The sequence below is a fragment of the Lytechinus pictus genome, chromosome 12, assembly GCF_037042905.1.
Source record: "Lytechinus pictus isolate F3 Inbred chromosome 12, Lp3.0, whole genome shotgun sequence".
In the NCBI taxonomy this organism is placed as follows: domain Eukaryota; kingdom Metazoa; phylum Echinodermata; class Echinoidea; order Temnopleuroida; family Toxopneustidae; genus Lytechinus; species Lytechinus pictus.
In genome coordinates, this window is record NC_087256.1 from 28344851 (window position 1) to 28358615 (window position 13765).

Sequence of the window (13765 nt, forward strand, 5' to 3'; positions counted from 1 at the left end):
GTGAAATAAGTACTAAAGTAATGAGGGAGTTGTACGTGTGTGACATCACAGATCTTGGTCGCATTGCCAATAGGAGGATCTACATGGCATTAGTGATCTCAATATTCAAATGCTCATAACTTTCTTATTATTCATTCAATCTTCCTCAAACTTTCAACAATATGTTTCTTTGATTTTTCTCTTTGATATGGATTCAGCTGGTTTCAAGGGTTTCATTCTCCTTTAACAATTTTAACAATTAATCTATGGTCTGCTGGAGGATGAAACTTTGAACGATTTTATATATGGAACTGAACGCACAAACCTGAAGTGTGTTCAGTGCACGATTACGATTAGCAGAACCAGGGCATTGATCAATATGATTGCGTGTTGCATATCATGACCGTGTTGGCATTTAAAGGAGAATGAAACTCTTGGAGCAAGTTAGCTTTTGTGAAAGCAGAAAAATCAAAGAATAAGATCAACAAAAGTTTGAGTAAAATAGGACTAGCAATAGAAGAGTTATGAGCATTTGAATGTCGAGATCACTAATGCTATGGAGATCCTCCAATTGGCAACGCAAGCAAGATCTATGATATCACAGATGAACAACTCTCCCCTTTTGGACACTGAAAATATACCCCAAAACATCTCTTTTTGCTCATTCTAATCATATGACAAACGATTCATCAATGATATAATGTTGTGAAACCTCTGTACTTGTCCTCTCATAAAGAGAATACCTCACCTTGTGATAGATTCTATAAAAGTGAGAAAATAAGTGAAATAAGTACTAAAGCAATGAGGGAGTTGTACGTGTGTGACATCACAGATCTTGGTCGCATTGCCAATGGGAGGATCTACATGGCATTAGTGATCTCAATATTCAAATGCTCATAACTTTCTTATTATTCATTCAATCTTCCTCAAACTGTCAACAATATGTTTCTTTGATTTTTCTCTTTGATATGGATTCAGCTGGTTTCAAGGGTTTCATTCTCCTTTAAGTGTGACTCTAAATCATACTTATATCTTTGTGAAACACCCCCCCCCCCAATGTATTTTTTGATGTATTCAAATTGTCTAAGGACTTAACATAGTAGGTTCAGCCTATTTCTTTTAAATTGCCTCTCATTTGTGTATCATCGTGATGAATTAATTTTGCTCCTCTTATGCACCTAGTCTAATCAGAACTTTCAAGTAGCACTGTTCTTGCAACTCACTAGCCTAAAACAAGAACAGCATTTGTTTGTTCTTGATTTTGTACTTACACTGTATTTTGGCTTTCAATTGTGAGAGGGAGGTACATGTAGTCCTTACATCAGTCTGTATCAGTTATAAATTTGTTTGATGATGATTTTATGTACCAGTTCAGAGAAGAGATATCAAAAATCATGATAGTAAAATTACTCATGAAACCAGAATGCCAAGCTATATACCAATATAACGAAAGATAAATGTGATAACGATCTCAAAATGTGTTAAAAAAGAATCCAATAAAATGGCCACCAAATTGATTGTATGTATGGGCCAAATGCAGGAGCGGACCCAGAGTTGATATTTTACAAGGTACTACAGAATTTTTTGTTTAAAAAGGGGAGCTCAAAAAAACTAACAAGCCCCCCCCCCCAAAAAAAAAAGTTTTCGCCTATATTTAAGGTCAATTTGTCTTTTTTTTAAATCCTACGGGGGGCTAGTGCATCTTCAGCCCCCCCCCCCTGGATCTGCACCTGAAATGGCTCTGGAAAATGGGTAATTGCTGAGAAATTAGCAAAATAAGCACAGAACTCAATAAAATGTCTGGTATTTTTCCCAAGTAATACACAGTCCCAAATACACCTTTTTGTGTTGGTGATAATCAGAATTATCAGTTTTCAATTTAGATTTCATGATTTTACAAAGTTAAATTATTTCAATGTACCAGACCTAGATCTATGATAATATGATGACAATTAACCTTCATTTTAAAGACTTTCTCATTAAATAATTGTGTGTTGCAACGTACTTTCTTTAACCTTAAACTTGAGCAAACATAAGAAAAGATAGCTTTAGTGTCAATAAATTAGCAACATTTAAGAAATTGATCATTGACCTCTTTAATAACATTTTATAGATTACACAAATAATATCATAACATTACACCTCTTCAGGAGACTGGTAATAAATCATAGTCATCAAATTGTGAAAAAATGATAAAAAACAGATTGTGAGACTATTGATCTCATTCTGAACCATTAATTGACTCTTATCATGATTTTTAATACCATTTCAAGGAATAATCATCACTTCAGAAGCCCTGTTTGTAAATAGACTCTTTTTTATCATGTGCAATTATGAACCTTGAAACCTTTTAAAACTCCACTAAAACATGTTATTCGACTTTAATGGATTGTTTAAAAAAATCTTTCTGATTTCAAGACACCATCCTAGGGGATCAATGTACTGAAAGCATTGCATGTATTGATTAAATCAAATACATTTAGGATTCTTGGATTAAAAAAGATTATTACTCATAATACTTGATACATATGTATACATAGTGTGTTGAATCAAGTGCCTTAAACATGAATTCCAGCTGTTGTAGAGATCTAAAAATTGGTCCATACAGAAATTCAATAAATTTATCATTAGTTTTGTAGGTATAAATAACTATAAAAAATTGCATAGTTATTATGGCAGAAATATGTAATTGCCCAGAAATTGACAAAAAATAAGCATGGTATGCCAGCCAGGTGTATGATTTTGTTCAAAGCAATAGAAATACATTGTCCCACATATGCTTTTCTGTGTTAGTAATGCTCAGCGTGGTAATTTTTTCAGCCTAGATTTCATGATTTAATAGCATAAGTTTTATGTATCAGATCAGATAGATACATTTACAATGATTTACTGACACTCAACATTGATTTTGAATATTTTGTTCATGTAAAGATTGTTTGATGCAACTGCATGATAATTTGTGGTGTGATATTGAGATATTTACCTTGATAAATGGTGATCCAGCAAAGAGCTTTTCCATGTATGCAGCAACCTTAGGGGCCGCCATCCTCTCAGGATCTGATCCTCCAATATCCCTAGCAACAAGCCTGATGACAAGAAGAGAATGATAGAGGGGTGAGTGGGGGAAAAAAAGGAGAGGGATGGAGGGGGGGGGAGAGGGATGAAGGGGTGGGGGAGAGAGGGATGGAGGGAGGGAGAAGGGGGATGGAAGGGGGAGTAGAGATGGATGGGGGAGAGGGATGGAGGGGGATGGAGGGGAGGGGGAAGAGAGGGATGGAGGGGGGAGAAGAGAGGGATGGAGGGGGGAGAAGAGAGGGATGGAGGGAGAGGGGAAGAGAGGGATGGAGGGGGGTGGGGGAGAAAGGGATGGAGGGAGGGAGAAGAGAGGGATGGAGGGGGAGAAGAGAGGGATGGAGGGGGGAGAAGAGAGGGATGGAGGGGGGAGAAGAGAGGGATGGAGGGGGAGAAGAGAGGGATGGAGGGGGGGGGAGAAGAGAGGGATGGAGGGGGAGAAGAGAGGGATGGAGGGGGAGAAGAGAGGGATGGAGGGGGAGAAGAGAGGGATGGAGGGGGAGAAGAGAGGGATGGAGGGGGAGAAGAGAGGGATGGAGGGGGAGAAGAGAGGGATGGAGGGGGAGAAGAGAGGGATGAAAGGCGGAGTAGAGATGGATGATAGGGGGAGATGGGTGGGGGTGAGGGATGGAGGGGAGGGGGAAGAGAGGGGTGGAGAGGAGAGATGGAGAGGAGAAGAGAAAACAATTCCTCAAATCCACTGACAATGCCATAGAGAAACATATGATCAATCAACTGGACATGGTGGCTCAGTGGTAGAGCGCCTGCCTCATAGATGGGGAGGTCATGGGTTCGATCCCCGGCCGAGCCATACCAAAGTCTAATTGGGCCTTAGACTGGAGAAGGGTAATAATATATTATGTTATGCAGGGCCTGCAGGAAGAACAGCTTACAGCTGAGAGTGGCTACCCTGGGTAAATAAGAGTTATTATCACTATTATTATATATTAATCTTTATTTCAGATGATGTATGAAAGAAAACCGCAGAAATGGAAGAAATAATGAATGCCGCCAATTTGAAGATTAGAGAATGAACAAAAAGGGCTAGGAAAAATTAATGGCCTGGAATGGACAATTTTGTAGTTTATAAAATGAATGATAATATCGTACATGGAATATGATAAGAAAAGGAAAAATGTACTGAACATTTTGGTACCATTTTCTTTTGCATTATGCGGTGCCGTTCATAGAAAAAAGCTGTTTGTGCTAATTTTTACACAGTCAAAATTGGCAATGCAATTAAAAACAAAATTACTGTTTAAACATGCATATTGGTAATTCTTCACTAAACTGCTATATTCATATCAATATTTTCAAAGTATGAATATTAATAGATATTAATGTTGCCAATTTGAGGAAGAAAGGCGGATCAATCTGAATCTCAAGAAAGATGTATACCTCTAAGGGTTAAAGAAGAAATAATTACCTTCCACTTTCGATTCCATGGATATATCTGGCGAGGTCACTCGACGCACCATCGGAGTAGATGGTCAAAGAAGACAGCTTGTTTCTCCTCGATGGAACATCTTCACGAATCTCAAAAGGCTAGAACAAAAAATAACATGGTACATGGACATAGGCATGGGACACCAATAAGGAAGGAGCCAGAGTCCCCACCCCCCCCCCCCCCACCCCAAAAAAAGAAAATGAACTGTACTTATTTGCTACAATATGGTACAGCACATATTTTCTTTAATGCACTGAGGACTGGAAATGGCAGTGCAGGCTAAAGCCAGAGTAATAATAAATGGTGCACCTCAAATTGATTATACAAGTCTATCTAGATAAATGGTGAATACAAATGCCTAGTATCAATACTAATATTATTATTATTATCATCATATTTCAAATACTTTTCACTTTGAAATGAAATAAATTTCCTGGAATGTCTAACAAATTCCCCCCTCCCATACTTTCTTAACTTTCATTAAATTCCTTTTCACATACCAGTCCTTTATTTTTCAAATTCAGACAACTGAAAATTCAGGATATTCATAAATTACAAGTTACAATCTTTATGTTTTCTTATTTACACAATATACTACCTAAATTTTTAAATGACTGTTTTCATGAGAATAATTTAACTGTTCCTTACACAACCAGGCAGTCAAATCATATCCGTGTCCCTAAATTAAAATATGAGTTTTCTCGGTCCACAATCATTTTCATTGGTCCAAAGCTATGGAACTGTTTAGATCCTGATATGAAGAGTTGCCCTACATTGTCTAGGTTTAAGAAGATGTATATAAATAATCTAATTAATTCTTATACTCCCTGATTTTATTTCTATTTTTAATTTTTGAATAACTTTATTGCTTTATGTTTTTTTTTTGTATTTGCTTGTTTGTTTATGATCAGTCATATGTTATCTTTATATGTTGGGGACAAGCCCTTGATAGGCCCCCGGCCTTTGTTTGTTCCTCCACTTTTTAATATTCTGTTAATGTTCCGTACTTTGTTTATCCTTTTGTTTTTGTACCAAGTAAGTCTATGTATTGTATTATTCATTGTTCTTTGAATCACTTTGTGCAATTTTGATGTAATTTTTATTGAATTGTGGAAATAAAATGAATTGAATTGAAATTGAATTGAATAATTGTTAAGCTTTCATTGGATTAGTAAACAAGGCTATCTGTGATTAATGCTCTTTTTTTAAAGGGGAAGTTCACCCTGAAGAAAATTTTGTTGTAAAAATAGCAGAAAAAATAATAAAAAATATTGTCGAAGGTTTGAGGAAAATCCGTTAAAGATTAAGAAAGTTATTAGAATTCAAAGTTTTGGATTTGTGACTTCATAAACGAGCAGCTGCCCCATATGTTATGTAATATAAAATGCATGAATTTCAAATTTTGTATGGTTCCTGAAGACTTAATTTTGTTTCTATTCATGATCAAGTGTGAAATGATTTGTATATTGATATACGAAAACTACAGTAAAAACAATTTTCATTTTTCGGAGAAAATGAGATTTCATTAATTTTTTTACCATACGCTATGTAGGAATGCTACTCGCATATGACGTCACAAATCAAATAATCAAAATTCTAATAACTTTTTAATTCTTCTATGAATTTTTCTCAAACCTTCGGCAATATTTTTTATTATTTTTTCTGCTATTTTAGCAACAAACTTTTTGTCAGGGTGAACTTCCCCTTTAATGTGGGCATCTCCCCCCCCCAGGTAAATCCTACATGTATATACACCTGTACGCCCCTACCACCACCGCCGCCACCACATGATAAGGCAGATAGCTAGAGAGATGTTAACTCACCACATATGCAGCATGAAGCGCCCCCAGTGCTGCTGCCAGCATAGCGTTAGGATAGTCTGGGCTTGGACATACAATCAGTAGAGGCTTTCTCATCCCAGCAACTATCGCTCTGCCAAGAACAAGATTAAGATTTAGATCATTACAACACAAAAGCAAAACATCATATAACCAAAAGTCTTCAAATATTCTTCAGGCCTAAACTTAACATTATGTCAAAATCAGCCCCATGCATCCCCCAAAAGTCGTTAAATTAAACTATCATCAAACATGCATTAAAAGCAGAGCAAATTGTTTGTACGGTAATTGACAAGTGAGAATGTAAAATATGAATTTGAATCCTGCATTATGAATATCAAACTTTTAACATACAAGAGAGATTATTTCACATCCATGAAAAAAAATCTAAGGCCAAGCTAAAATTATTAGTTTTTCATCCCTGCTGAAGACATTTGGCAGCTGCAATCATAAAAATTCTATAAAGACAAAATTTTGACAAATTTTCATGTTTCCAATCATTGAATATTGAATGTGTAAAGATTGTAATATTGTACCACACTTAAAAAGACTGGAAATAAAGACTACTTCAACAGCATCATGCAGTGCCCAGCAGATCATCTATTTTGAAAATCCATCATGGACACTATCATCAAAAGAATAGTATGATATATTTTTTTTTTTTTTTTTTTTGGGGGGGGGAGATAAAAAGAAAGATCCCTTATCCTCTTTTTTTCTTCAAAAAGTAAGATCAAGAATCAAACATTGTTTTATTTCTTCAAAGTTGGTCAAACCTTTTAATTCCTGCTCCTGCGGCATCGGCAAAGTTCCTATGATCATCATAATCCCTATTGGTAGGACCAGTGGGTGAGAAGACCACTTTACTGTATCCTGGTGAGAAGACCACTTTACTGTCTCCTGGTGATGCAGTGGGTACAGCTATGAATGTCACCTCCTTCCCTACCGCAGCATCGAACTAAAAGAGACACACAAACAGAAATGGAAAGCTATTAGGTAACCTCAAAAATACAACAAGTGAAGCGCCTCTGGCAGTCTCACCTGCATCAAGCATTTCAATATAGCAGCAGTGCTGACAGTTTTGAAAACTAATACAAAATAATTATTCACAAAAAACACCATTCATATAATGATGCAATACTACATTCATTGACAATAAATGACATTTGACCTTGATCAATTAATCATGCGACTTTAGACTTGTCAGTGATACTTGATTACCCCTATATCCACATTTTATGAAATATAATAAACTTTGAAAGTTATGACAGCAATCTATCTCCAAAATGGCTAAAGTTCAATGACCTTAAATGACCTTTGACTTTGGTCATGTGACTTGAAACTTGCACAGGATGTTCAGTGATACTTGATTACTCTTATTGTCAAGTTTTATGAACTAGACCAATACACTTACAGAGTTATGATGGTAATTCAACAAATACCCCAAACATGGCCAAAATCTATTGACCTCAAATGACCTTTGACCTTGGTCATGTGACCTGAAACTCGCACAGGATGTTCAGTGATACTTGATTACTCTTATGTCCAGGTTTCATGAATAAGATCCATAAATTTACAAAGTTATAACGGTAATTAAAAAAAAAAACCCAACTTGGCCAAAGTTTGTTGACCTTATATGACCCCTGATCATGTGACCTGAAATTCGCACAGGATGTTCAGTGAGCAACCAGAGGACTGACATCCTATGGTCCTCTCCGAGGGACCTGGCAATGAGGATAACGCCTTACCAAAAGGCACTAGCGCACCAAGTGGGAATCTAATCCGGGTCACCGAAGTCCAAAACCCCTGTTCTACCGACTGAACTATTACGCCAGTAAGAAATTACATACAAATCTTTGTGAAACAAATAACTCATAAATTTACGAACAAAGATAGCACAAATCAAATCACTGAGCCAGGAAATAGCTTAAGGTTGTCTATCTGCTCACACCAATGCAATGTTAGTGGCTTTACTACAGGTGCATTGCATAAACAATGTGCTTTAACTCAAGAGATTTTATAATTCTTGTGCAATATGATACCCCATTGGATATTAAAGGTATCATGACCTACCGTCTTCTGCTTGGCAATGGCATCCTTCATCTCCTGTAGGGCATTAGGTATGACATCAATACTCTCAGTTACCAAGATGCAGCCATCTATATCAGCATCTGGTTGAATAGTCCCAGTCACATTCACTTCACAAGGTAACATTCTGAAAGAAAGAAAAAAGTTGCATATCATTGATAATAGTCTCAGTCACATTCACTTCATGGTAATCTGAAAGAAAGAAAAAGTCACATGTATCATTGATAATAGTCTCGGTCACATTCACTTCATGGTATTGTGAAAGAACGAAAAAAGTCACATGTATCATTGATAATAGTCTCAGTCACATTCACTTCATGGTATTCTGAAAGAAAGAAAAAGTCACATATCAATCATTGATATTAGTCCCAGTCACATTCACTTCATGGTATTCTGAAAGAAAGAAAAAAGTTGCATACTGTATCATTGATAAATAGTTCACATGTCTGATGCGATCTCTAGTCTTCTTTTTCATTCAAGGTTTTGCCTGGAGGGTGCCTTATTGCCCCACATGGGAGTGATCACTTAAGCAGAATAAGAAATAAAATTAACCATACTAAAACTACTTCGAAAAACTTCATCTCAAAAAAGGTTTAGATTTACATGGACTTCAATCATTTATAATTTCTTTCATGAATCCAAGCAATGTTTTTTTGTCAAATGCTTACAAATAGCCCTAGATCGATCTAACAGTTAGCTCATTTCACATGGACCAAAAAAACTTCAGTCTCTGTTGGCATTGCACATTGGTCGTTCCACTGATCAATCAATGTCTGGCTACAATACAGGCTCCTCCATAGATCATACAAGTACGAGGAGAAGAGTTTTTTTTAATGTGTAAAAACTCCTCCAAAGTTCAAACAGAGAGATTTCAGCTGTCTCAATGTCACTTTATGTTCTCAATCTTGACTTGACTCACTAACAGTCAACAGTCTGCCAGTGCCACCGTCCACATTAGGCTACACCGTCCATGCGGTTATTCCCTCACCTTCTAACATGATGATTACGATGGCCACATCATTTCATGTGAATTCAGTCTAACGTTAAATAACAAACGGATTTAACTTACCATGCTTACATCGATCTGTTTGATATTTAGACTGGTGGCCGGCACTGCACTGTGAATTATTAGAATGGGATGGTTAGAATCTTAAATTTAATTTAAGAATAAGATAGGCCTATTTTAAAATTCGGTAAGAGTTCCATATGCACCATCACTAAAATTGAAAATAAAAACATGGATAAGGTTCAGAATAATTATATCTAGACCTAAACATATATGATGGGGGAGTGGAAATACATACCAAAATATGGCTTTATAGTTTATTCTGTCAAATTTCAAGCAGGATCTAGTGCGTGTAATTATCCATAAATATCGGTTTATTTAATCAGTAAAGGGTCTGTGAGTCTAGACTAGTCAAACTATCGGCTGATAATCGTTAAAATACCCCTTCCGGTATAAGCGCTTCTCGCAAGCGTAGCGGGAAGAGGTCTTGATTGCAGATAAACCAGGTGAGTTCAAGTCCCAACTAAGGTAAGTAACAGTAAAAAATGATAGAAAAATCTTAAGTGAATGAACCGGAAACTCAACAATCTGTTATTTATTTTTGGTGGGTGGTGCAGATGGAATTCTTTCCCAAAATTCAAGCTGCATTCTGTCTTTCTGAGGCCATACTAGTCCGGGGGGTCACTTCCATTGACGAGTGGATATCATGCGCGACCAAAAAAACACGTAAAAAGGATGTCTTTTTCACGATAGGGCACGTTACGTACGTAACGTGATAAGGGTGTCAACAACACAAAAATAATGAAAAAAGGGTATCTATTTCGCTAGGAAAATTACGTGTTTAGGGTCGAATTCGCGGGGATGATAAAACAAAATTAAAATGTTTTATAAAGGATGTCCTTTTTGCCCCAACACTTCGTGTTTAGAGTCCAATTTGCGCGAGGTGTAGAAGGTGGGGTCATACTAAACCAAATAAGGTAAAGCCGTTGACCGAAGGACCCGTAACAATAAAAGATTCGTGTACTTGTTTAGGGGTTCATTTCAGGGAACATTTGCCAAGAGTATCGTTTTTTTACCAATACTTGTTAAAGGTAGGGTTTCACACGCCAATACTTGTTAAGGGGCGCATTTTCAGAATATGGAAATTACGTGTTTAGGGTGCTTTTCGAGACCCCATGGTCGCGCATGGTATCCACTCGTGAATGGAAGCTAGCAGCTGTCTGTTTCGAGGAAATTTTTGTAATTTTTAAATTTTTAAAAAATTTTCCTCTTACACAGACGGCTCTCTATTGTGCAGCCACCATTAGGGGGCTTACCACCCATGGGTTCATATCATCTCGCGTGCGAAGGAATATCAGTCATATGCAGGCGACACACACGACAAGTCAAAAAGATAGTGGGCTTTTGCCCACATAAAATATCACCCATAATCTAGTATTTCACATTCTGCTATGACACTTACCGAATCATTTAGATCCTTCCGTGACTTCTCCTTGAAGTCTCTTTTTAAAAATATGTATATTTTCTTGATCTTTAGTGAAGATTTCACAGAGATAAAAATTGGTCAGCGTAGATATCAATTTTCGCCTAAAGAGGGCGCGCGATTTATATTCATATCAAAGACACAAGGGAAAGATTAGGAACCTACACTATTTTACACGCAAATCGATGCAAGGCATTACGCAAAGTCTGTGAAGTGTCCAATCTTTTCATTGTATAGACTTTGGTATACTGTGACGTTCGTTAATACTGCTTGTACTGCTGGTTTCGTTCCAGGCATGTGTATTTAAAAAAAAAAAATTTTTACTAGTCATCGTTTTAAATTAATTGCAACAAAAATGTTATCATCGCCAATAGTAATCTTGAATTATGTTTTTGAAGGTATTTTATTTATTGGTGCCCATAATTAGTAAATTAATCATAAGAATTGCGCAATCACAGAATTTAGACACAGTTATAAAATTACCGAAAAGCTGAATCAAGGTTGTGAAATTTATTAGCGCCACCAACGGGCTTCTTTGTATTTCCGTAGAAGAGACAAACGAAGTCACTTGCTAGGCCGAGGTAAGCGAAATTTGCTCTTTTTGTAATGAAATTTGTTAAAAATCGTACCGGTACGTATAATTTTGTTATGTATTGCTACTTACCGGAAAGAGCCCCAGTGCATAGCGAGGAGTTTCGGCAAATACTACTTCAGCAATGAAGCAATGTTTGCCGACTACTTCGAAATCTACGGTCAAACACGGTCCGGTGTACGAGGTTAGTATATACATGTATAATGTATATACTAACCTCGTATTAGTGTGAGTGGGGGCTTACAATGCAAAATCCCCTCTTCGGGGCTCTTCAATTTTTGTCTTTAATGAATCAAACTTTTGAAAATGAACGCGACCGAAATGCAAATTAATATTCCCTCTTGGCATTAATTGCCCCAAAACGGGGAAAAATCAAATTAAACAAAAGGAACAAAAACAGTGTCTTACCTCGGCTGTCACGCAACTTCAGTGATTGTCTTCACTTCCCCACTTTATCCGAACTTAGTACATAAACATATGGCCATTGAGTCCCCTGGTCAGATCTCGCTAGAACTTCGGTCTCTGTAAGACTGTATTTGGTGAGTGCAGTGAAGCCAACGAAGTTGAGCTGAACAACCAACATCACACACTGACACAGACCGAAGCTTTTGGTCTAAGGCCATGCATGCCCCCCATATCCAACTCTTGCAAATATTCCGCCGCAAAAACAAGACCGGAACTTGAAGGCCGCTGTTGTGACAAAACAGAAGGCTTGAACTTCTGATGAGCCTCTCGCTGGCCTAACGTTAGATACTCTGTTTGTCGAGACACGGCATCGGCGCGGTGACGCGATCTACCCGGTATGCCCGGGGTGCGGGCCGAGTTCGCTAGCGGCTAGCGGAGGCATTGCCTAGGCGCAGCGCTCCCGAGTAAGGAAAACGGAGCCGTGATGTGATTCAGAAGAATTCTCTGAAAATAGGGTCAAAATACCATAATACAGAAGTGTGTTAACTTACAATTTATCCATTTTGCTGCTGGAGTGGTAAATGAAAACTTCGAACAGCGTAATAACTTCGTACTTTCTGTTCAAGTGACACATACACCGAAGTGCCCGAAGCCCGTATATGTATGTATCGTATTAATATTGGCGTTACAGAGTAAGTGATCGTGATCACCTGACCGATCGCCTTGGTTGCACGTGATGCGAAATCCCAAGACGGACGTACCAGGGGCGTGATTTAATCAGGGAAACTCCTACTTCCCCTATTTAATCAAGCCACACAAAAGCCTACCAGTCTTTGTTTTATTCTGAAATAAAAAAGGTTGATTTCCAAGAAAAAAAAAACAGTGGAAATAAGACCATATTACTGGCTTACAGCTAGGTGGGGGCCAAGGGCTGGGGCCCGGGTCTACACAGGGGCCGCGAACGGTTTTCAAAGTAGGGGGGGGGGCAGACGTGCATAAAATCACAATCATAATGGTCACTTTTCTGTTTTTGTACATGGTTTTGGAAAAAAGTGAGGGGCTGAAGCCCCCCCCCCCCCGCTTCCTTGGCCCCTGCCAAGGACCCCTCCCTCAAAAAAAAAAGAAAAAAAAAAGAAAAGTAAAAAAAAAGGAAAGTGCAAAACGATAGAATATGATATGACCCCAAAAAATTATGAGTTGCTCACTCGATCGCTTTCAGCTTTTTAGAAATTTTGGCCCACGGCATATGCCATACATCTGGCCGCCTTAAAATTTTGTGATCATATTCCATCACTGACTATAACTACTTGCTCCTGATTTATAAGCAGAAATACACACCTATATATATATATATATATATATATACTTTATATATATCAAATGAAAGGGCGTTAAGATCTACACATGATAGAGATGCCGCACCGCTGGGAAGTTTATTTCAGGTGTAATTTTCTTCGAAGAAAATCTTTGAAGAAAAAAAGTAATATTTGTGCCAAATGTAGGCCTATTCTATTATTGTTTGTTATCATATTTTCAAACATCACATCATAGAAATATGTAAATGTTAAATCTATGATATATTTTCTATCATGATATGGTGTCACCACAAGTGTTGTCTGAAATGTTTGTGTTGAGAAGTAACTAGCACAAATGAAATTTTTTTTGTTGAAAAAATTACACCTAAATATTTTCTGCTCCTGATGACAAAGCAATATGATGAAGGGGCATGACATACTCATTTGTTTGATATCAAATTCGTCATGATAGCACACATATTTTATAAGATACAGTAAATTTTATGATATTTGTCAAGTGTCAACTTTTCTTCGAATATCCTGGGTATGTAAACTTCTGGCCT

The 13765-nt window shown here is 37.3% G+C and overlaps 1 protein-coding gene across 1 annotated transcript; it reads right to left on the bottom strand.

Moving 5' to 3' along the window:
• Positions 1–397: 397 nt before the first annotated feature.
• On the bottom strand, positions 398–12584 carry LOC129272690 (putative aminopeptidase W07G4.4). Its single transcript, XM_064107531.1, has 6 exons — positions 12459–12584; positions 8407–8548; positions 7110–7291; positions 6322–6430; positions 4478–4596; positions 398–3065 (listed from the first exon to the last, which is right to left on the bottom strand). Exons 1-6 carry the CDS (start codon positions 12539–12541, stop codon positions 2876–2878), a joined length of 825 nt encoding a protein of 274 aa, XP_063963601.1. The 5' UTR covers positions 12542–12584; the 3' UTR covers positions 398–2875.
• Positions 12585–13765: the final 1181 nt, after the last annotated feature.

Excerpts from the sequence above, each read along its gene's own strand:
- LOC129272690 (XM_064107531.1), bottom strand. The coding sequence starts at position 12,541 with ATGTGTCACTTGAACAGAAAGTACGAAGTTATTACGCTGTTCGAAGTT. Across the intron at positions 7,292-8,406 it reads CCATTGCCAAGCAGAAGACG|TTCGATGCTGCGGTAGGGAA; the intron begins GTAGGTCATGAT and ends TGTCTCTTTTAG. Across the intron at positions 4,597-6,321 it reads CGCTTCATGCTGCATATGTG|CCTTTTGAGATTCGTGAAGA; the intron begins GTGAGTTAACAT and ends TTTTTGTTCTAG.